General features: G+C 45.6%; 3 protein-coding genes across 9 annotated transcripts in view; 2 read left to right on the top strand and 1 right to left on the bottom strand.

The window, feature by feature from the left end:
• Positions 1-2,744, top strand: part of RILPL1 (Rab interacting lysosomal protein like 1) — a 39,218-nt gene extending 36,474 nt beyond the window's left edge. The window contains exons 7-9 of one of the 6 annotated variants that reach the window (XR_003415632.2): positions 40-63; positions 248-370; positions 1,888-2,027. Coding sequence is in view for 4 of the 6 variants with exons in the window: in XM_027044267.2 (XP_026900068.2) it covers positions 40-63; positions 1,888-2,032 (169 nt within the window). In the remaining 2 variants the exon portion in view is untranslated. Of the gene's footprint in view, positions 1-39; positions 64-247; positions 371-1,887 lie in introns of those variants that run through there. The other 5 variants (XR_003415633.2, XM_027044267.2, XM_027044269.2 and 2 more) reach the window with 5 other exon arrangements.
• Positions 2,745-5,591: 2,847 nt separating this feature from the next.
• On the bottom strand, positions 5,592-9,848 carry SNRNP35 (small nuclear ribonucleoprotein U11/U12 subunit 35). Its single transcript, XM_015063825.3, has 2 exons — positions 9,606-9,848; positions 5,592-6,448 (listed from the first exon to the last, which is right to left on the bottom strand). The coding sequence occupies exons 1-2, from the start codon at positions 9,696-9,698 to the stop codon at positions 5,705-5,707; spliced, it is 837 nt and encodes a 278-aa protein (XP_014919311.1). The 5' UTR covers positions 9,699-9,848; the 3' UTR covers positions 5,592-5,704.
• Positions 9,849-10,270: 422 nt separating this feature from the next.
• RILPL2 (Rab interacting lysosomal protein like 2) overlaps positions 10,271-22,668 on the top strand; it is a 35,404-nt gene continuing 23,006 nt past the window's right edge. For both annotated transcript variants that reach the window (XM_027044375.2, XM_015063824.3), the window contains exons 1-2: positions 10,271-10,554; positions 17,655-17,836. The gene's annotated coding sequence lies outside the window, so the exon portion shown is untranslated. The remainder of the gene's footprint in view (positions 10,555-17,654; positions 17,837-22,668) is intronic.

Raw genomic sequence — 22,668 nt, forward strand, 5'->3', positions numbered from 1 at the left:
CTCGTTTCCGTTCTAAAAATCACCTTGTCCGTGATCCAGTAAAGAAGGTCCTTTAAGTGACGGGTCAGTAATCAACGCCCACTGTGACCACCACCCCCCCCAACCCCCGAGTGACACTAATGCCGTGTTCGACCTTCACGCCCTAGCTTTCTAAACCGCTTTGTTTCGCCGAGCCATCGTCAGAAAGCCATTTGATCCCGTGAGGAGGGGACCAACGCTTTGTGTCTCTCTGGGTCCCCTTGGACAGGAAGCGGCATGTGGCTTTCCTGCTTGAGTCAGGTAGAGGTGACATGTGGCAGTGATGTGTTGCTGTATTTTTGGCCAGCTGGTTGCCCTGATCACACTATGGAGAGAGCTCGCAAATAACCCGGTATGAAAATTGTGCCTTTGTGTGTCAGGACGCATGTCTGTTGTAGAGAAAAGAGCCTTTAGCTGATAGGGAGAATTTCTGCGGATACACTTGGCTTGCCCCAGCTTTACAGTGAAAGACCACTTTATTCCCGGTAGGAGGTGACCGTAGGGTCCAGTAATCACAGAATAATAAAATCACATTTGCCCAGATGTGATTAAAACTGAACTCCATAGGCCACAGCACTTACAAGCCGGGGGGGGGGGGGGGGGGTGGGGAGCTAATAGGTGAACAGAGGAACTAAAAATAGTTGATTTGAAGCTTCAGTTTCTCAGCGGTGCATTCCTATTCCTGCCCCCGGGAAACGTAACATAGCTATTATCTCTCTCACCAAGTTCAGGAACCAAAATTGAAGAGTAGCAGGACTTGGTGAGAGAAGAATGAATCTCATTAGAAAGTACGAGTATCGAAGGGCAAGTTAGCCAAGGTTTTTGGGAGAAATTCAAGGTGGGCCACCTCAGGTTTACTTGAGGGTCCTGGTCTTTGTGGAGGTGGAAGTAAGGCAGACCTCCTTTTAAATGGGCCAGTTCCAGGGCGCCTGGCTGGCTCAGTCTGTGGAGCGTGCGACTCTTAATCTCAGGGTCATGAGAGCGAGCCCCATGTTGGGTGTGGAGCCTACTTGAAATAAAATTTTAAAAAATCAACGGGCCAGTGTATAAGCTTTTTGCCTGTAATTTCTGCCTTCGTCTTTTAGGCATCAGATGGTTCACTCTGATCAGTGATCAGCAGTCACAGCTGTTTTAAAAAGACCCCTTGGTCTACATCGGCCACTGCCAGTCAGCAAGTCACTGTGCGAAGGTCTAAAGGCTTTCGCCGTTAAGTCAGTTTCCAACACTGTAAACCGACGTTTTCCCCAGTCTCATTTGCAGACGGTTTTCACAGCGTTTAATCACAGAACTGTGTGCACCGTTACTTGTTTTTGGTTGTCTCATTCTTCTAAAATAACTACTCCCGACTCCTCTCTAGCAGTAATATCCAGGAAATCTGAGCCCTGATGTGCTGCTTTTGTAGTTTCCCGATTCACGTTACATAACTACCTAAAGGAAAAACATTTGTCTCTTTATGTCGGAATCATCTTAAATTCTAGGTGGCTCTCAGTCATTACTTTCTCTGCATCGTTAGGGTAAAGAGACTCCAGACGTGTGTTTCTAGTCGTTTTTTTTTTTTTTTTTTTTTTTTATGTCCGCTGATAATGAGAACAGACCCTCAGCAGTGCTTAAGTAAGAGATGAGATACATCACACATCAGTAGTTGCATATGCCCCATTCACACTGTGTCACCTCCAAGGTGCAGTGACAATGACATGCAGAATCCCCTGCTGCTTTCTCACATAACTTTGACCCGCACCCCTACCTCTCCTTTCACACCTTGGATTGATCTGCTTCCTTCCACGTCTGCTGCTGTGTGTCCTGGCATTGCAAAAACGCTACAGTGCACAGCGAAGGCGGGCTCTCATTTCTCTCTTTCTCTTTCGAAAGGTTTAGCTTCTTCTCCCGAGATAAGAAGCGTCTGGCCAACACACAGAGAAACGTGCACATCCAGGAGTCCTTCGGCCAGTGGGTCAACTCCCACCGTGATGACGGTTACACGGAGCAAGGACAGGAAGCCCTGCAGCACCTGTGACCGCAGCCCACCTCTGCCTTTGGACCTGAACTGTCCACCGTCAGCACCTGCAGTGGAACCTGGCAGGGGTCACTACCTTGCACACCTCTCGGTTCAGATGCACCCTCAAGACTGATCTCTCAAACAGACTGTCTCCTTTGAGGCAGCACACTGAAAAACTGATGCCAAACTCTAAAGAAATGTTTATTTATACCCAGGGCTATCACCGTTTATAATAGATGACCGATCTCTTAGGATATATATTTAATAATAACCATGAGCAGAGGCCAGACTTTTGCATTAACTTCAGTAACACAAGCTTCTTTAAGCCAAATACATCACATGCCACTATAATTGCTGTTTGACTTGCTTTGTATGAAATTCTGTGTGTAGAGGTTTTGTTCACCTGTTTGTCATACTTAAGTGGGAGGCAGGGAAGTGGTATTCATTAGCTCATTCATGGAATTGTCAGCGGTGGTAGCATAATACGTAGGATGCATCCATTAGATAAACCGGGCTCCCAAAGTCACCAGACGGGCTGGCCCCACTTAGATGCAAAGCAACAGAAGCTAAGGACCACCGTCCTCCCACCCAGAAACTGGACACAACTTTGCAAGAGCTGGTGGTTCTCTTTTGCACCTTGTTACGGATACTGCCTAGAGCATGTAGCGAGTGCCTTGGAATCGGCTGTGAGTTATGCAGTGCTAACCAAACAAAGTTGCTAAGGATGAGACATTGCAGCCTTTCTCATTTCTCGTTTGTTCCCCCCCCCCTTTTTTTCTTTTAGCCTTCAATCCATTAAACACAGTCCCCTATAAAGAAGACAAGTGTCCCAGAGCAGATGTGGAATGGGGTTGGGGAGCCTAGGGGGTGCAGGATGGGGGTGGGGAGTAGACCTGCCAGTGCCAGGGTGAGGGCAGTGGGTGGAGAGGTGGTTTGGGGACTACACGTCTGGCTGACTCATGGGGCTGTGGTGGCAGACGGAGAGCCAGAAGCCTGCATCTGCTGAGTTGGGGTTTTGCCCAAATAGCACTTTCTCTCTACCCACGGAGGACCCAGGGCACAGGCTGGGTGCTGACAGATTGAGAGAGGCAGCGTGTGCTAACAGAGCGCTCAAGTACATCTGACGGGTCCACGTTCTACACCTTCTCCCCTGGTTTGCTGAGAAACCATCAGTTGGTTTGCAGAGTTCACGGGGACAATGTTTCCACAATGCTGAAAATAATGATCAGACAAGATAACGTTGCTTTTGCGCAGTGGTTCTCAAAACTGACGCTAGTTTATTCTCAGAGTATAAAAGCAAGTGTATTGAGGAATCTCCCTTCCCCTGGCCACCTTTGGTTGCCCTTTCCCCAGGAGCAACCAGTGTTGCCGGTTTCTTGGGTGTCTTTCCTGAAAGGGTTTATAAATATACATGCAGTTATGTAACAAAATATATTTTTTCTTTTTTTTTTTTTTACATAAATGGCAGCATACTATATATGTGCTATGCTGTACCTTCCTTTTCTTAGAATACCCTGGAAATGATTCCACATCAGTACGTAAGATAGTGGGTTTCAACGCCCCCCAGCGACGTTTGGCAACGTCTGGAGACATTTTGGTGTTTTGGTTGTCACAACTACTACTGGCATCCAGTGGGTAGGTTCCAGGGATGGTGCTCAACATCCTGCAATGCCCAGGACAGTGCCCCACAACAAAGACTCTTTCAGCACCAGATGTAATAGTGCGAAATGGAGGACCCATCTGCCACGTCGATGTGTCATTTTTCATGTTTGTCCAGACCCCACGGATGGACAGGGAGCTTCCTTTAGCACTGCACACTTTCACACCCATGCGTCAGTCTGCAGAATAAACTAGAAAAATTGCTAGGTGAGAAGATGTATGCCTTTGTTGTGTGGCTACTGCTAAGGTCTCTGCTGTGGGGGCTCTACCAATTTTTTTGTTTTGTTTAGTTACCAGGGCCCATACAAGATGAAGCCTCAATGTCAAGGATGCGGTCTGAGGGGTCTAATCCATCCATGTTCTGGGACCCAGGGTTGACAGCCGCTGGCTTGGACAATGTAAGCACCACGACTGGATCTCTTTCTTCCAGTGCTGTCTCACGACACATCCCCAGGGCGGAGTGCTCCTTTAGCTGAAATACCTACCAGCTCAAGCCCATAATGCACTTTTGGTGCTGTAATAGGGAGCCCTTTGTACAACCTGTGTGAAATCAGAAGGGTGTTCCTGAACGGCTGTTTTCTGAGACGTGGGGGACGTGGTAAGATTCTGCACTGGAAATTTACAAAGGAAAGAGCCTATTTTTCTAAAACTGTTCTTGGGGCACCTGGGTGGCTCAGTCGGCTAAACGTCCGACTTCGGCTCAGGTCATGATCTCAGAGTTCGTGAGTTCGAGCCCCACATCGGGCTCTGTGCTGACAGCTCAGAGCCTGGAGCCGGTTTTGGATTCTGTCTCCCTCTCTCTCTGTCCCTCCCCTGTTCACGTTCTGTCTCTGTCTCAAGAATAAACATACATTAAAAAAAAAAAAAAAAAAAAACTTTAAAAAAAAAAAATAAAACTGTTCTAACAGCTAACAGCAGTTTTAAGATAGGGCAGGTTCCCTACATAACAAAGAGATTCATACTCGTAATGCAAAAACCTAGTCGTGAACGTGTTGAGTCTCGATACTAAATTGTTTGCTTTGCATGAAACATGCTGAGTTTTAAGACCCTGACCTTGCAAAGATACAGCCATTGCTAAAACAGAAACATTAAGTGTCACTTTTTTTAAAACCACGTGAACAGCTTGGTACTCAAAGCCCTCAGAAGTTATAGTCGATATGATCTATGCAGCCCTACAAATGGGAGGCCAGGTGTCCAAGAGGGAGAAGACAAATCAGTCCATCAGAACCAGACAGAAACCTTTCACTGGCTTTTTCTCATTTTCATTTCACTCTCTTTGGAGCTTCATCTTTTCAAAGGGCTGGAAGGCTGCCATAAACCAGAACCCCATAGCCCTGCAACTTTGGTTTTTCACTTTAAATACCAGCCTCCCTGCCAAAAAACAGGAAAAAAGGCAGTCAGCATTTGGCTCAAGAATGGAGTTCTATTTGTTCAAGGGTAGCTGATTGCTGACCTAGACCACTGCTCACACTGGCTTTGGTACGAAGGTCTGGATGTTCTCCCTGAATTCACTTTTCTATCCCATTTTTATTTCAGTTCGGCAGGCCTGTACGCTATACATATACAGATGGGAAAGATACCGCTTCCCCAACAATCTAGCCAGATTCGGGTTCCCGGGAGTCAGAGCGATGCAAAGGATTTTCGGTCGTCACTTCTTTCTTGCCAGCCCCTCAAAACGGTCAATTCCAGTAGACAGGAGAAAAGGAGAATCACAAAACAAGTTCTCTACTGCCAAACTAAACCAGAGTGGTGGCTCCGTACACATGCCCTTCTGTATGGCTGCCGGTGAGGACACGACTGCAATAAATGTAATGAGTCCTTAGAACTACAAGGTGAAGAGGAGAAACCCCGTAATTATCAGCGTGTTCAGCTTAAACCTGGGTTCTAGACTGGAAAGAAAACTCAACTCCAGACCCCATCACCACCAGCAAGTTTTATTCAAGCACTGGACGTACACTTTGTATAAAAGCCACGCATCTCTCTGTGCCTCCGCGGTGTCTTTGTTTGGGCTCTGGTGGTGCTGGTGAGCCTCTACTTACTTCGGTCCCTCTTCTCCCTCCCCTTGGCTCTGTCATCTCTGAAGTCCCTCTCTCTCTCCCAGTCACTTTCTGGCCACACCCTGGTTGGCTCTCTCTCCTGCCATCTCTTCTCCCTGCCTCGGTCATGGTCTCGGTCCCTCGTCCGAGAGTCCCAGTGTCTCTCTCGCGACCGAGATCGCTCCCGCTTTTCCCTTTTTACTTCTCTGTACTGGTCGTTTTTAACAACTGGCAAATTAATGGGTTTCCGAAAAGGTCGATCACGCCCCCCAAATCTCAGCTGCCCGGATTCCTTTTTCCCCCCCAGACCTCCTCCAAGGCGCCGAGGGATCCACCCTTTGAGGGTCCTTTCCAGCTCGTAGTCCACGAATATCTCATGCTGGTCAATAACCAGGCCGTCTGCATCTCGGTAAGCTTTGATCAGAGAACGCTCCTCTTTGTATTCGATGAAGGCATAGCCTTTCGAAAAGCCCGTGACCAAGTCCCTCACCAGCCGAAGCCGCCGGATGTCCCCGTAGCGAGAAAATACTTCCTTTAACTTCTCCTCTTTGGTCTGCAGGTTTAGTCTCGCCACGAACAGGGTGAGGAGGGGGTCTCCCGTGACGCCTTTGTTGGGGGTGTATCGTGCCAACATTGCCCTCCAGATAGCGCGATCGTGTGGGTCTTCATCGGTGCCGTCAATGCTGCCAGCTTTAAGCGGGTCATACTCCTTGGCGATGGGCATCCAATCGTTCATGTTCTAGGAGGGATCACAGCAACCTTTAGGGAGCACCCACTACAAGCTACCCATTTAATCCTCACAACAGCCCCACGAAGCAGATACTACCATTCACCCCTTCCTTCAACAGGGAAGGAAGCACGATTCCCAGGGCCTGAGGCCTCCCAGCTAGAAAGTGGGCAGAATGGGGATCAAAGCCAGACAGCGGGGCTCGAGGATGCTCTCACCCGCTGCTCCTCCGTCCCTCCCGGGAAGAAGCAGAGGGCATTGTGCTTGAGTGTGGTCCATCTGTGTATCAACCAGGTTATCATCTCAGGGCACTTACCAATTATATTATAACGTGGCAACACGGATCAACATCCAGGCTTGCCTTTCAGACTCTAAAATGGCCCTAAGGGGCGCCTGGGTGGCTCAGTCGGTTGAGTGTCCGACTTCAGCTCAGGTCATGATCTCATGGTTCGGTTCATGAGTTTGAGCCCCACATGGGGCTCTCTGCTGTCAGCGCAGAGCCGGCTTTGGGTCCTCTGTCTCCCTCTCTCTCTGCCCTTCCCCCCGCCAACATAAACAAACATTAAAAAAAAAAAAAAAAAGGTCATAGGAAAACCAGCCTGGAAACTGCTAACGGAAAACGGTGTTTTTGGAAACTTTACTACCAAGAATTTCGAACCTGTACCAACGTAGAGAATGTCATAACCCTCCACAAACTCATCACCTGACTCTGACCAACACGTGCCTAGCCTGGTTTCATCTGTGCGGCAACTCACATCCCCATCCCTAGATTACTCGAAAGGAAATTCTAGATATTACATCGCTCATCTGCAAATGTTTTGGTACGCATCATTAAAAGAATAGAAAGATAAGGACTTAAAAAGAAAAGTACAAGGGAAAATGGCGCTTTTAATGTAGTATTTTGCAACAGGTAGCAAAGCTAAAACTACAGTGACTCAGCAACAGCAGGCTCTCAGGTTCAAAAAGGAATATGGGATTTCTTCCCAATTCCCTGGCTGATAATCTGTTTATGCCTCTAGGCATGGGAATTGATTGCAATGGTAATTTTAGCCTGCAAGCATACTCCAATTATCTGATACATGATAATTTTTTTGAAAGAGGGTGGAAAGTTTAAGTTCAGAGGAGAGGCTGATACATGGTAATTGATTCACATTCTGGTGAATCTGCTGGAATAATACTTGCCAACATTTCAAGACACTGCTACTGCTCACATGACCACCTCCGTAAAACTTTAGAGCCAATACTGAAATATGTTACCTTAAAACTAGGACTCCAGGGGCGCCTGGGGGGCTCAGTCGGTTAAGCATCCAGCTTTGGCTCACGTCATGATCTCACGGTTTGTGAGTTCAAGCCCCGTGTCGAGCTCCGTGCTGACAGCTCAGACCCTGTGGCCTGCTTCGGATTCTGTGTCTCCCTCTCTCTCTGACCTCGCTCCCCCCAGCCCCCGCTCTCTCTCTCTCAGAAATAATAAATGAATAAACTTATAAAAACAAAAACCAGGACTCCAGGAACCTGTCTGGCTCAGTCAGTAGAGAAGGTGACTCTTGACCTAGGGGTTGTGAGTTCAACCCCATGCTGTAGAGCTTACTTTTACAAATAATAAGGATTTGGGCACCTGGGTGGCTCAGTGGGTCCGACGTCTGACTTCAGCTCAGGTCACGGTCTCACGGTTCGTGAGTTCGAGCCCTGCATCAGGCTCTATGCTGACAGCTCAGAGCCCGGAACCTGCTTTGGATTCTGTGTCTCCCTCTCTCTCTGCCCCCTCCACCACTCACGCTCTGTCTCTCTCTCTCCCCCAAAATAAATAAACATTTAAAAATTTTTTTAATACAAAAATAATAAAGATAAGAAAAATGTAGGGGTGCCTGGGTCACTCAGTCGGTTGAGTGTCCAACCTCGGCTCAGGTCACAATCTCATGGTTCGTGAGTTCGAGCCCACGTCGGGCTCTGTGCTGACAGCTCAGAGCCTGGAGCCTGCTTCAGATTCTGTGTCTCCCTCTCTCTCTGACCCTCCCCCGCTCACGCTCTTTCTTTCAAAAATAAATAAACACTTAAAAAAAATTTTGTAATAATAAAAATTTAAAAATTATAAAACTGGGACTCTGTCAAATTTATATAGTAATCCTCATTCATAACATCTTCCCATGATATTTATTTATTAAAATATGGGGCATCTGAGTGACTCAGTCTGTTTTCTCTGCTGTCCGCACAGAGCCCGCTTCAGACCCTCTCTCTCTCCCTCTCTCTCTGCCCCTCCCATGTTTGTGCACGCTCTCTCTAAACAATTAATTAATTAATTAATAATTAATTTTAAAGCAGTAAATGCCAAGAGAGCAGCAGGCTTCACGGCTTCCCATTCGTCTTTCTGGGAGTATTCCCTCCCTTGCCGCATTATGTTGAGGTTTCCTACAGTTTGTTTGGATTTTTAGATTCATGTCATTATTTCATAAAACGGGGATGAGATGTGAGAGATGAGTGGTGGGGGATGGAGGCGGAAGGGGCAATTAATCGTTAAAGACAGAAGTGTGGAAAGTGAAAAAGAACGCTGGATCCGGAGACAGAAGACCAGGTTTAAGACCCAGTCCTATCGTGGGAAAAATTTAAATCATCTGTAAAATGTAGCTACATGCCACTCGACTAGGTTTTTGTGAAGATCAGAAACAGCAGTGTCCGCGAAGGTGCTTTATAATTATACATTACGATACAGGTCAGTTAATTAAGAAACCACCGAACAAAGCGTGCCTCTCCTTACTGACTCCGCGGAGTTCGGATATTCCCGCGCTTCGCTTCCGGGTAGGAAACAGAACTGAAGTCGGACCGACGGAACTCTCCCGAGCATGCGCAGTGGCGCGGTGGCCGCGAAGGCGGAAGTCGGGGGGGGGGCGGGAAGCCTACACCCCAGTAGCCCCGCAGTGCTCCCGCCTTGACCACCGGCCCTCGAGGCTGGCCCTCCCCGACCCCTCGCCTTTTCAGTGGGCGAAGGGGAGAAGGGGTCCTTCTTCCACCCCAGCTCCCGCCCTCGCTTCCCGCAACACAACCCTAAAAGGGCTTCCCGTTTGCCAGGCTTCAACATGGCGGCCCTGACAGGAGCGCGCGCACTATCCGGGCCGAATTCTCTCGTCCTTCCCGCCGGAGTGAGCCCTGCTGCCGCCAAGCCGCTCCCACTCACCTCAGAAAGGCTCGGGATCCCTTCCCACGGAAGCCAGCACCAGACTCCAAACGCCGGTAGATCCCTCTTGCCCGCCTGAGCGGAGCTTTGCATTGGGAGAAGCAGATTCGCCACGGGCAGTGTTTTGGTGGTTTTTTTTTTCCCTTTTCCGTTTTTGCTTTTGTTTTAAGAAATTTAATCCACGTGCGTTGAGCGTCGACGGTACAGCATCCCCGGAGAGAATGAATTTTCCATTTTTCTGTCTTTTTGCACGAAGACAGAAACTGCTAAATGGAACAGTTAAGTTGAACCAGGACCGAAAGTGCAGTTAGTGGTCTGGGAGTGGCCGAATCGCCCTCCGCAGCGAAGGGATCTGGCCGCGCAGCGAGAGTGTCAGTTCTCAGACGCAGTTTGGAAATCGGGTGGTGTAGTAGTGTCTTCAAAGGATGCGTGTGCTGGTTCACACCAAAGGAGAAAAGGGATCAGGGAAGGGTTGACAACCCTGACTCCATCTTGCGGCGGCCACCATTTTGTGGGGTTCCCCGACGAGCCGCCACCTGTTGAAATCATGATAAACATCCTGAGGTTTGAACACCCGGGAAGTTCCCCCGTCTCATAATAGTGAGGCAAAAGAGGTCAACCGATTCCTCGGCAACCAACTGAATTTCCAACTGAAATTTCTCCCTCGTTGGGGCTTTAAGCTTTAAAAACAACTCTGCGGACGGGCACACCAGCTAACTTGGACTGCCCTTCCCAGTTTGCAAACCCAAAGAAAGCTTTGACTCCTTTTCACTCGTTTATAGGCTCGCTCCTGAGGTTTTTGCTTAACAGTTTGGAGCCGAGTTTGGGATATGAAGCGACCTAGACACCTCCTGCGGATCTCTGGACCTGCAGAAGCGAGCACCAAAGCCCGGGGTTGCTTCTCTTCCGGCGGCTCCTATAATCCCGGGCTGGGAGTGGGGGATGACAGGTATGGTCCTCTCACATCCGCGATCACCCACCTTGGTAGAATTCAGGAGACTTTTCTGCTAGCAATTCAGGGAAGGATTCTTCCAACGCAGAATGGGTACCAATCTCTCAGAAAGAGCTCTTACTCACCAGCCATCTGGGGCCCGGGGAGCTGTAAGTTTCCTCAACCTGGGCTCAAGGCACTAAAGATCATTTAAAACCTCCCTGGTCCCGTTGGGCGCACCTTTGGTATCCCTAAATTGGTGTATTTAAGAGCACAATTGGAAAGGTGAAACTATCATACTTCCCCAAATCAGTGGAAACCTATTTCAATTGGTACGTTTGGAAGTAGCCTCCAAAAGAACAGACTCAGCTCTGGCCTCCGCAAAAGGAAAAAAAACTCAATAACCAAAGAAAGATGGAAAGGATTAGAACAACTCAATACTGAATCAAAAATGACCCACTCCTCTTCCATCCAATTCCCTCCCCCACCACTGCACGCCTTCTATTTCCTCCAGTGTATGCAGGTCTTTCCAACCTTCTTATTCTTTGAAATTTCTCCCTCCCCAGCCTTGCCACCATCCACACTCCCAAAACTAACATCATAGCCCCTTTCAAAGTCAAAGGCACTAGCCCTAATCCCAGTAATCTGGTCCTCTGACCCTCTGGTCCTAAACAGAACTTCTAAATCTTGCAACACTTTCCTAACCCTAAAGAAAATCCAGAAGAGTTTACCTGACAACTAATTTGGACTATCAGTGCCTATAATCCAGGCCCTTCTGACCTTTACCAACTAGTACGCATGCTTGTTGGACCAATATAGGCCCAAGAATGGATAAATAAAGCTGGAAGGGAAGACCCCCTACAGGATTTAAAATTTCCTCATAATGAGGCCCTAGAAAAAACTACTGATATAGTTGCAAATTTAGTCAAAATGATTCCCCATATGTGGGGACCTCAAAATAAATTAGAAGGCAGCACAAAATAAATAAATAAATCCTGAACCTTCCAAAAAGGAATACTTGAAATATAAACGATGGTTCCAAAAGAACAAAAATCTCAAAAACCATTCCTTTATCAGATTTGAGGACAAAAAGGGGATTTTTCCCTTTCTCCTAGCAAACACTTATAACAATTCAGAATGAAGATGGTTTTATTCTTATAGACATTAGGGGACCTTATTCAGTCCTCAGCCGCAATTTATTTTCCAGTCCCCTACCTCAAGAATACGAATGCATCTGACCATGATCAGGGTGCTTAATCAGCCACCAACTATCCCATTATCTCAACCCCTAGATTTATTCTTGGCACTTAACAAGGCAACCATTCCTTTTTATGGGTGCCCTCATCCCCAGCACTTTTTTTTTTTAAGTTGGCTCCATGTCCAACTTGGGGCTTGAACTCCAGACCCTGAGATCAAGAGTCACATGCTCTATAGGCTGAACCAGCGAGGTGCACCACCCCCCTTTCCCAAACACTTTTCTTAGGAAGAAATTTTTTGCAGGCTCACTGGACCCATATTTCCTTTGACCAAAAAAATGAAATGCTATTAGATCTGCCTTCTCAATCTTCAGAATTCCTAATTCTACTGATCTGTTCAGGACTGCCCCCCAGTCAGTCCACTGCCCCCTATTCCTAAATGCACTCCCTGATCAATTATGGGCCACCTCTTCCACCGATATATGACACATAACCTTGGTTCCCCAGTAACTATTCAAATTGATCATTAAAGGCCTCACCCAGGGGCGCCTGGGTGGCTCAGTCGGTTAAGTGTCCGACTTTGGCTCAGGGCATGATCTCGCAGTCCGTGGGTTCGAGCCCCGCGTCGGGCTCTATGCTGACCGCTCAGAGCCTGGAAGCCTGTTTGAGATTCTGTGTCTCCCTCTCTCTCTGACCCTCTCCCATTCATGCTCTATCTCTCTCTGTCTCAAAACTAAATAAACGTTAAAAAGATCTTTTTTTTTTCAATAAAGGCCTCACCCAATATTAAGCAGTACTTATGGCCATTATAAGAATAACTCCTGTTATCAACAAAGGATTGATCATCCCCATTACTAGTCCTTGTATTACCCCCATTTTTCCAGTTAAAGAGCTCCGTAATAGAGGAAGGTATCTTGTTCAAGACCTTAGGGCAATTACCAGTACGGTCATACCCTGTCACTCTGTTGCTCCTGACTCCCACACCCTCCTTTCTAATACACCAGCTGCAACTACTGCTTTTTCTGTTGTTCCCTTATGCAGTGCCTTTTTCAGCATCCTTGTCGACCCCCAAAGTCAGCATCTTTCTACTTTTACGTGGAACAATCAACAACACATTTGGAGAATCCTACCCCAGGGATATACTGAAAGCCTTACCTGTTTCTCTCAAACCTTCCATGCTGACCTACAAGATCTTGATTTCCCTGGGATATCTACACTTTGCAATATATAGATGATTTATTATTATGTTCTCCTACCCTAAAGGCCTGTGGCACTGACACTAAATGCCTTCTGAAGCAATTAGCCAACAAAGGACACAAAGTATCTAAAGATAAATGACAATTCTGTTCTGCCTCAGTCAAATTCCTAGGCCACCTTTCTGCCAGATGGGCTAAAAATAGAACCAGACAGAATTACTACCTTCACCCAGTTCCCTCAACCCCAAGAGTAAAAGACAATTACACGGTTTCCTGGGTCTTGCTAGATACTGTCGCCCTTGGATTCCCAAATATTTCCTCATAGCTCAACCCTTATACTAAGCCTTCCATACTACTACCACTCCAAACCTGATCCCATGGTCTTAAGAAGCTCCTTTGTTATTTTTTTTTTAAGTTTATTTGTTTATTTAAATAATCTCTATACCCAACGTGGGGCTCAAACTCTACTTGAGATCAAGAATTGCATGCTCTTGGGGCACCTGGGTGGCTCAGGTCATGATCTCGCAGTCTGTGAGTTTAAGCCCTGCATCGGGCTCTGCTGACAGCTCCGAGCCTCGAGCCTGCTTTGGATTCTGTGTTTCCTCTCTCTCTGCCCCTCCCCTGCTCGTACTCTGTCTCTCTCTCGAAATAAATAAATATTAAAAAAAGAAAAAAGAAAAAAAAAGAGTTGTATGCTCTTCCAATTGAGTCAGCGAGGTGCCTGCCTTTATATCTTTAAAAAACAGGGGTGCCTAGGTGGCTCAGTCGGTTAAGCGTCTGACTTTGGCTCAGGTCATGATCTCACTGTTCGTGGGTTCAAGTCCCACATTGGCTCTGCACTGTCAGTGCAGAGCCTGCTTGGGATTCTCTCTGCCTCTCCTTCTCTCTCTGTCTGTCTCTCTCTCTCTCTCTCTCTCTCTCTCTCTCAAAAATAAATAAATAAATTTAAAACCAACCAAACAAAAAAAACCTCACCTCTTCTGCAGCTCCAGGACACCCTAATTACCAACTGCCTTTCTTTGTTTTTGTCCATTTGAACATCCTTTCCCAAAGGCATGGAGGCCTACAATGCCCCCAAGGGTATGGCAGTCTTCAATTAGACCCTGTGCCAAAGGTTCACCTCCCTGCCTCCGTGCCCTGACAACCCACCTGTATACTCATTATATGAGTATACTCTATACTCATTACTGCCACCAAAAAACGAACACTAGATTCTCCCCCATAGGTATTAGGCCTACATACAGTTAGAACTCTGTTAGACTCCCACCACACACACCTGTCTGCCAGTTGACTTAGAAAATTGGAACTCTGGTTTCTTTGCTCTCCGAACATTTTAGTCTCTCATTGTCCCCCTCTCAGTCCTTCTACCTTATGTCCCTTACCCCTCCAAAACTCAACTGAACACATCCTGTGACGGCATCCTCGTAACTGACTCATTACTTACCCCTTGATTAGACCTTCATGAAATTCCCAAATACAGATTTTGGGATTCTCTCTCTCCTTCTCTCTGCTCCTCCCTCATTTGCTTGTGTGTGCTCTCCTCTCTCTCTCAAATTAAATAAAGCTTAAAAATAAAATAAAAATGTTTTTAAAAACTTACATATTAAAACTACTTGACACCATTCTCCTTCCCTCCAGCTTATCTATTAAAAGTTCTCTCCAGCTTATCTATTAAAAGTTCAAGCCCGTTTCAAACAAGATACCCCTGAAGCCAAGGTCAATCATTATGCTGACCCAGCCACCAAAGATGTGACACTTAACTTCTGATTCACAAATGTCCATCTGTATGACATATGGGGCACAAATAAAATGGTCCTATGGGCACAATACTGTTGGAAGCCATCTCCAACTATTGCCCAACAAATATTTCAAAATGTACAATTTAGCCCCTTGCACAATCTTGGGAAACCATATCACACTGCATTAGGTCAAGTTCCTCTTCCCAGTGGGCCTTTTGACATCTGGCAAATTGATTTCATCCAGCTTCCTCAATGGTAATGATCTGTGTGTTTCTCACCAGACCAAGGCATTTCCTTGCACTCAAGCAACAGCAAAAGCAGTGGCCAGAAACCTATTAGAAAAAAATCATTCACGATTGGGGTATTCCTGGACAGCTACACGGTGATTGAGGAACACATTTTTTTCTGGTCATACTGTCTGAGAGGTCTGCAAAATCTGGCCATCTCTCAACACTTTCATTGCACCTACCATCCTCGATATTCAGAGGATTAGTTGAACACTCTAATGGCATAATCAAAACTCAGTCGGCCAAACCAACCTCTGCCTTTGGTCTACCGCAGCCCACAGCTTTGCCTCTTGTCCTTTTAAATCTAAGATCTACCCCTAATGGAAGGGCTCACTTGTCTCCATTCAAAATCATCGCCGAGTGCCCTATGAACATAGTTGAGGATCCCTTGCCCTCTACTTTGTTATAAGGAGAAATTCTTCAGTACAGAATATATATGGAAGGCCAGATTTGTTCAAGATTCATTTTAAAGAGTGCTCCTGAGAGACAGAATACTCACAACCTTAAGCCTGGAGATCTAATATATTGGAGGACACATCAACTTAGAGATTCTTTACAGCTGAGATGGAAAGAACTTTATCGGGTATTGTTAACCTCCTTGTGTGCAGCAAAGCTACAAGGGGCTGACTCATGTATAGATTCATGTTTCTCATTTAAAAAGGGCTCCAGATTCTGAAAACAACTTTCAGAAACCCAGAACTGAAGGAGACAATGTCTGATCCCAAAAGCTGATACCCAAAATTTAGGACCAAGCCAGAACCCTCCTTTTACTTGAATTCTCATTTTTTTCCTTTTGTTTCCACCACCCAAGATAGGCCTGAAGTCATTCATGACTTCTGCCTGCTCCGTTGGTTCGAGTTCTTAACTGAAGACTTCCTTATTAACTCTTAGGTTTTAATAAGACTTGACACTGTGGCACCTGGCTGGCTCAGTCGGTACAGTATGCGACTCTTGATCTTGGGGTTGTGAATTCAAACCTCATGTTGGGGATAGGGATTACTTAAAAAAACAATTTTAAAAATAATAGTAAGACTTAACACCCTATAGTCTCTACCCTTTGTTCTCAACTCCTATACAAATTCAAGATGAAAAACCAGTTAACAATATTGTTACTACTAAGTTCCATCAAACAGAGAACTGCCTCTGATTGGAATACTAACTCCATTATTAAGCTGTCCCAACCATAGCCCGGGGGATTCTCCCCCACCCCCGCTGAAGAATTGTTGCGTGTCATCATAACCCACTCAGCAGACATCCCAACCAAATACTAAATGCTCCCTTTTAACTCTTCTTCGTTCAGTAAAAATGCCCCATAGATTAGGATCATGTGCAGTGCCTCTAACCATCGCTCCTCCACCCCAGAGGCATCCTAACTCCATTGGTTTCAGCCTCCTTTCCCTGTTTTGACATTATTCCTATCCCTAATTTCACTTCCTCTGTAAGATATGTCCACCTGGGACCTAGTGTGGTCTCTACAGATGTAAATCTCATCTTTGCATTAGCTGGTTGCTATAATCTTATCAAACTACAACTGTTTTTTAAAGATAAAAAGGCAGGTGCCTGGCTGACCCAGTCAGAAGAGCATGCAACTCTTTTTTTTTTTTTTTATATTATTTGGAGCACCTGGGTGGCATTCCACTTTGGCTCAAGTCATAATCTCATGGGTTCATGAGTTCAAGCCCCGTGTCGGGCTCTATGCTGACAGCCCAGAGCCTGGAACCTGCTTTTAATTCTGCATCTTCCTCTCTTTGTCCCTCCCCTGCTTGCATTCTCTCTCTCTCTCTCTCTCTCTCTCTCTCTCTCTCTCTCTCTCTCTCTCTCTCCTCTCTTAAAAATATTTAAAAAAATTTTTTAATAAATATTTATTTTGAGAGAGAGACAAGAGTATGAGCAGAGGAAGGAAGGACTTGGGCAAGGAAGGACTCCACTGTAATGAATTTCCCCCACCATAACTGATCAATGGGAAATGAAGCAGAGAAGGGGCCAGGGAAGAGTTGACAACCCTGACTCCATCTTGCAACAGCCACCATTTTATGGAGTTTTCCAGAGAGCAGCCACTTCCTGGAAGCATGATAAACGTCTTGGTGTTTAGATACCTGGAAAGTTCCACCTGTCTCACAATACTGAGCAAAAGCAGTCAGCCAGTCGCTGAGTGACCCATACCAACTGAAATTTCTCCCTCGCTGTAGTTTTAAGCCTTAAAAATAAAATAAGTCTTAAAAATACCACGTCTCCTTGTCCTCTTTGGACAGGCACACCAACTGATTTGGATTGTTTGCAAACCTAAATAAAGATTTGTCCTTGCTCATAGGCTCATTCCTGAAATTTTTCTTTAACAACATGAAATTTTGTACATTTTCCCAACCCCTAAATTTAATAAATTCACTTTCGACACAAGCAAAATTGCTTTTTAAATTGAGCTTGGGGCCTTTGACTTTAGAATCATGTGGGAACTTGTTAAAATGCCATTTTCTGGGCCTCGCTGGGATCTGAGAGCTCAGAATCTCTGGAAATTTGCATCTTTTGCAAGTCCCCAAATGATTCTTGAAGCATACTAAAAGACTCCTGCCCGTTAGAGTCATGGTTAAGAAGCCCAGATTTAAAACTTGGGTGTAGGAGGGAAGAGAGAACCAGGTGGTCAATAAATATTTGTAGAACAGATGTATGCATTCTGATTATGGTATGTTTCTTTTTTCATAGGTGCTTATATTCCAGTAGATTACAACTTGATTGTGTTACACCTTGAAATTCTTCGATACAGTTGTGCTTAAATTTGATGGTGGGTGTCTGGTGGTTTTCTTAAGCCACTCATTTTCTGATTAATCCTTACAAGTGGATGATTTTTGCAACTGGTATCTTCAATGTAATCTTATCCTTAGAAGGTAAGTTTATCTCTAATTACTAAGAACGGTATTACTGTTATCTAGTCTTCATTAAATTTAAGGTTTTATGTATTTATTTTGAGAAGCAGAGAGTGTGTGAGCTGGGATGGGGCAAAGAGAGAGGGAGAGAGAGAATCCCAAGGAGTGAGAGAGGAACCCGACCTGGGGCTCGATCCCGTGAACCATGAGATCATGACCTGAGCTGAAATCAAGAGTTGGATGCTTAACTGACTGAGCCATCCGGCGTGCCCCTTTATTGAATCTTTATTTGGTAGGTGAACATAGTTTCTAAATATCTACAGCTTTCTTCATAGTATGTTTTCTAAAAATATATTATTAATAAAAATGTATGGAGCACCTGGGTGACTCAGTCGGTTGAGCAACCAACTCTTGATTTCGGCTCAGGTCATGATCCCAAAGTTGGGATTGAGCCCCACATCGGGCTCTGCTCTGACAGGGTGGAGCCTGCTTGAGATGCTCTCTCTCCCTCTCTCTGCGCCTCCCCAACTTGTGTGTGCTCTCTCTTTCTCTCTTAAAAAAGTATTAATGGGGCACCTGGGTTGCGCAGTCGGTTAAGTGTCTGACTCTTGATTTCAGCTCATGTCTTGATCTCAGGATTGCGAGTTCAAGCCCCACATTGGGTTCCATGCTGGGCATGAAGCCTACTTAAAATTAAAAAAATAAAAATTAAAAAAAAGGAAGGAAATTCTGATCATTGCAATAACGCGGATTAACCTAGGAGACATTGTGCTAAGTGAAGTAAGCTGGCCCAAAAGAACAAATATTGTATGATTCCATTTATTTACATGAGGGACCTAGAATAGTCAAGTTCACAGAGACAGAAAGTAGAATGTTGGGGGTGTACTGTTAGTGTTTCATGGATGCAGAGGTTCGGTTCAGGAGGATGAACAAGTTCTGGAGAAGGAGGGTGATGGTTCCACAACATTGTGAATGCACCTAATGCCACTGCACTGCACACCTAAGAAGAGTTGAAATCGTAAATATGGATATGTGTTTACCACGTTAGGAAAAGTTTTGTTAAATATTCATGTGCACCTCAGTAGCAACCAGCACAACCTAGCACCCAGATCTTGTTTTCTGGTATCATCCTCTAATGAAAGTAACCAGTGCCAGGGCACCCGGGTGGCTCAGTCAGTTAAGCGTCCGATTTCAGCACAGGTCATGATCTCATGGTTCGTGAGTTTGAGTCCACATGAGGCTCTCTGCTGTCAGCGCAGAGCTGGCTTCAGATCCTCTGTCCCCCTCTCTCTGTGCCCCTCCCCCGTTTGTACTCTCTCAAAAATAAACATTAAAAAAAAAAACAAAAAAAAACCAGTGCTCCTTGCAGAAATGGCAGTTCTAGCACTGGGGCAAGAAATACACAAGGTGAGCTTGGAGCGACTTGTAGTGCCAGAAAGTAAGGAAGGGTTAAAAACAAAGCAAAACAAAAAACAATGATGATGATGTCACAGGGACACTGGAGCCACCTAAAGGCTCCCCAGTGGCCAAAGCAGATAAAGTAGTGTTCTCCCAGGTGCCCCAAATCTGAAGTTGTTCTTAAATTAAAAGTTTATAAAATGCATCTGTGTGTAGGGGCACCTGGGTGGCTCAGTCAGTTAAGCGTCCAACTTCGGCTCGGGAAATGATCTCACGGTTCATGAGTTCGAGCCCCACATCGGGCTCTGTGCTGACAGCTCAGAGCCTGGAGCTGCTTCGGATTCTGTGTCTCCCTCTCATTCTGCCCCTCCCCTGCTTGCACACTGTCTCTCTCTCTCAAAAATAATAAACATTAAAAAAATTAAAATACATATGCGTGTGTTTAGAAAGAAAAAAGAAGAAACCTACTACCATATTTAACAATGTGGTTGAATCTCTCAGATATGATGATGAGCAAAGAAACCGGACTCAAAGAGTACAGTCTACACATTTTAATTTATGGGAAATTCTAGGACAAGCAGCATTGACCTGTGACAATGATAAGGGTCAAAATAGAGCTTTCTTATGGGGGAAGTTATTACTGATTGGGATAGGGCATGAGGGAGTCTCCTGGAGTGCTGGGAATGTCTTATATCTTTATCTTGATGGTGGTTATAGAGTTACACGTTTATGAAAATCCATCAAGGTGTACAACAGAGATCTGTGCACCTTAACATAGAAGGTATAACATGTTTATACCTCGGTCAAATGTAAATATGTGCGTGGAAGTGTGTACATACGTGAACATCCAGGAGGCACCGTGGCTGCCAGCATGGTGGCCTCTGGTCCTTTGCGGCTGGCTGTATAAAGGTCAACTTAATTCATTCCAATTTTTAGAATTTAAAAACTCGGTTTCCCAGTCGGATCAGCCGCATTTCAAGTGCTCCATAGATGTGGTAGCTAGTGGCTCGCATATCCGACAGTGTGGATACAGAACATTTCCATCACTGTAGAAAGTTCTGTCAGACCACACTGATCTAGAGCAGTGATGTTCCATAAAAAGAGGATGTCAGCCACATGTGTCATCTTAAGTTTTATAGTAACCACATTAAAAAAGTAAAAAGAAACCAGCGAAGCTAATTTTAATCATTTATTCTAAATAGAATGAACCCAGCACATTCTAAACATCATTTTAACAGGTAATCAGTAGAAGTATCGTTAGAGAGACAGCTTATATTCTCATTTTTGAATTCCAGTGTGCACTTATAATTTGGTTAGGACTAGCCACATTTCAAGCACTCGCGTGCTGGTGGCTACTAGATGAGTGCGGGTGTAGGTAGGTTACATCAAGCTGCCAGCATTAGCTGTTTCTGGGGTAATGGCGGGACTGCAGGGGGAGGATCTCTCACCTCTTATACCTACTCAAGGAACATTTACAATTTTTCACAGTGAGCATATATTTACAGGTGTCTTGTGTTAGTTAGGTCCTCTGGTGAGCAAAGGGTCAGACCAACTTAGGAGCGCAAAGGGGGTTAGTGGAGATACACCGGTGAGTCACAGAGAAGGAGGAAGCAACGCTGGGCAGAGAAACTCGCCTTCAGACCAGGATGCAGATTTGACATGTCAGAAAGGAAAGGAAAGAAACAGGAAGTGAGAGCCTCAGACTACAGTGTGCACTTGACCACGGAGGAGGGGAGGACCCAGAGCAGCTTGCCCCTTAGAGCTGTCCCGTGGGGGACGCAAATGGCGTGGTCCTCGTCTCCCTGCTGTGCTCAGTCATCAGCTGAGAGCCCCTGGGAAGTGTGCCCTGGCAAGAATGCTGTGCGGAATCCAAAGGTGCTGAAGCTAGGGGCAGTCAGCGAACCACAACCCTCGCACTGACCGGCCAGTGCTTTCCTTTTTTTTTTTTTTTTTTTAATTGTTCATTGTGGTCAGAGGAAACATAAAATTTACCATTTAAATTCTGATTGCCGTTTAATTTCTAAGCATACAGCTCCATAGTGTTAAGTGTATTTACATTGTTGTGCAACCAACCACCAGAACTTTTTTTTTTATCTTGCAAAATTAAAACTCTGTCTCCATTAAATAAAAACTCCCCCAGCCCAGCCCCCTGCTCCTGGTAACCACTGTTCTGCTTTCTGCCTCTATGGATTTCACTATTCCAGGCACCTCGTGTAAGCAGAACCATAGAACGCTTGCCTTGTTTTTTTTTAACGTTTTATTTGTTTTTAAGACAGAGAGAGACAGAGCATGAGTGGGGAGGAGGCAGAGAGAGAGGGAGACACAGAATCTGAAGCAGGCTCTGAGCTGTCAGAACAGAACCCGAGGCGGGGCTCGAACTCACGAACTGTGAGATCATGACCTGGGCCAAAGTCAGACGCTCAACCGACTGAGCCACCCGGGCGCCCTGAGCACTTGCCTTTTTATGATTGGCTTCTTTCGCTTAGCATCACGTTCTCAGATTCATGCATGTTGTAGCAACTGTCAGAAATTCATTCCGCCGTAGGGCTAGGCTACATTCTGCTTATCCATTCATCTGTGGATGAACATTTGGGTTGCTTCCACCTTTTGGCTAGAGTAAATAATGCTGCTATGAACATGGGTATACAAAGATCTCTTCCAGATCCTGCTTTCTTTCGGCTATATGCCCGAAAGTGGAATTGTGGGATCATGTGGCTATTGTATTTTTTTTTTTAATGTTTTATTTATTTTTGAGACAGAGAGAAACAGAGTATGAGCAGGGGAGGGGCAGAGAGAGAGGGAGACACAGAATACGAAGCAGGCTCCAGGCCCCGAGCTGTCAGCACAGAGCTCGACGCGGGGCTCGAACCCACAAACCGCGAGATCATGACCTGAGCCAAAGTCGAACGCTTAACCGACTAAGCCACCCAGGCGCCCCAGTATTTTTAATTTTTTGAGCAACACCATACTGTTTTTCACATGAGCTGCACCGTTTTACATTCCTACCAGCAAAGCACGAGGGTTCCGATTGTCCGCATCCTCTGCAAGGCTTCTTAGTTTCTGGGTTTTGTTTTTGTTTGAAGAATCGCCATCCTAATGGCTGGGCAAGATATTCTCCCCTTGTGGCTTGACTGGCATTTCTCCAATTAGCGATGTTGACTATCTTTTCACGTGCTTCTTGGCCTCTTGAAGGGTCATCTGAAAGGCATCTCTGTGACTGCCATGTCTAGCGACAGCCGACTCTTGAATAACATAGTTTTAAACTTGGCTGGTTCAGTCAGTGGAGCTGTGGAGCGTGTGACTCTTGGTCTCGGGGTTGTGAGTTCGAGCCCCACATTGTGTGTAGAGATTACTTAAAAAGAAAATCTTAAAAAAAAAACTATGCGGGTCCATGTGGGTTGTTCTGATAAGTACAATCCTATAAATATAATTTCCTTATGTTCTTCAATAACCTT

The sequence above is a fragment of the Acinonyx jubatus genome, chromosome D3 (assembly GCF_027475565.1).
Source record: "Acinonyx jubatus isolate Ajub_Pintada_27869175 chromosome D3, VMU_Ajub_asm_v1.0, whole genome shotgun sequence".
Lineage (NCBI taxonomy): Eukaryota > Metazoa > Chordata > Mammalia > Carnivora > Felidae > Acinonyx > Acinonyx jubatus.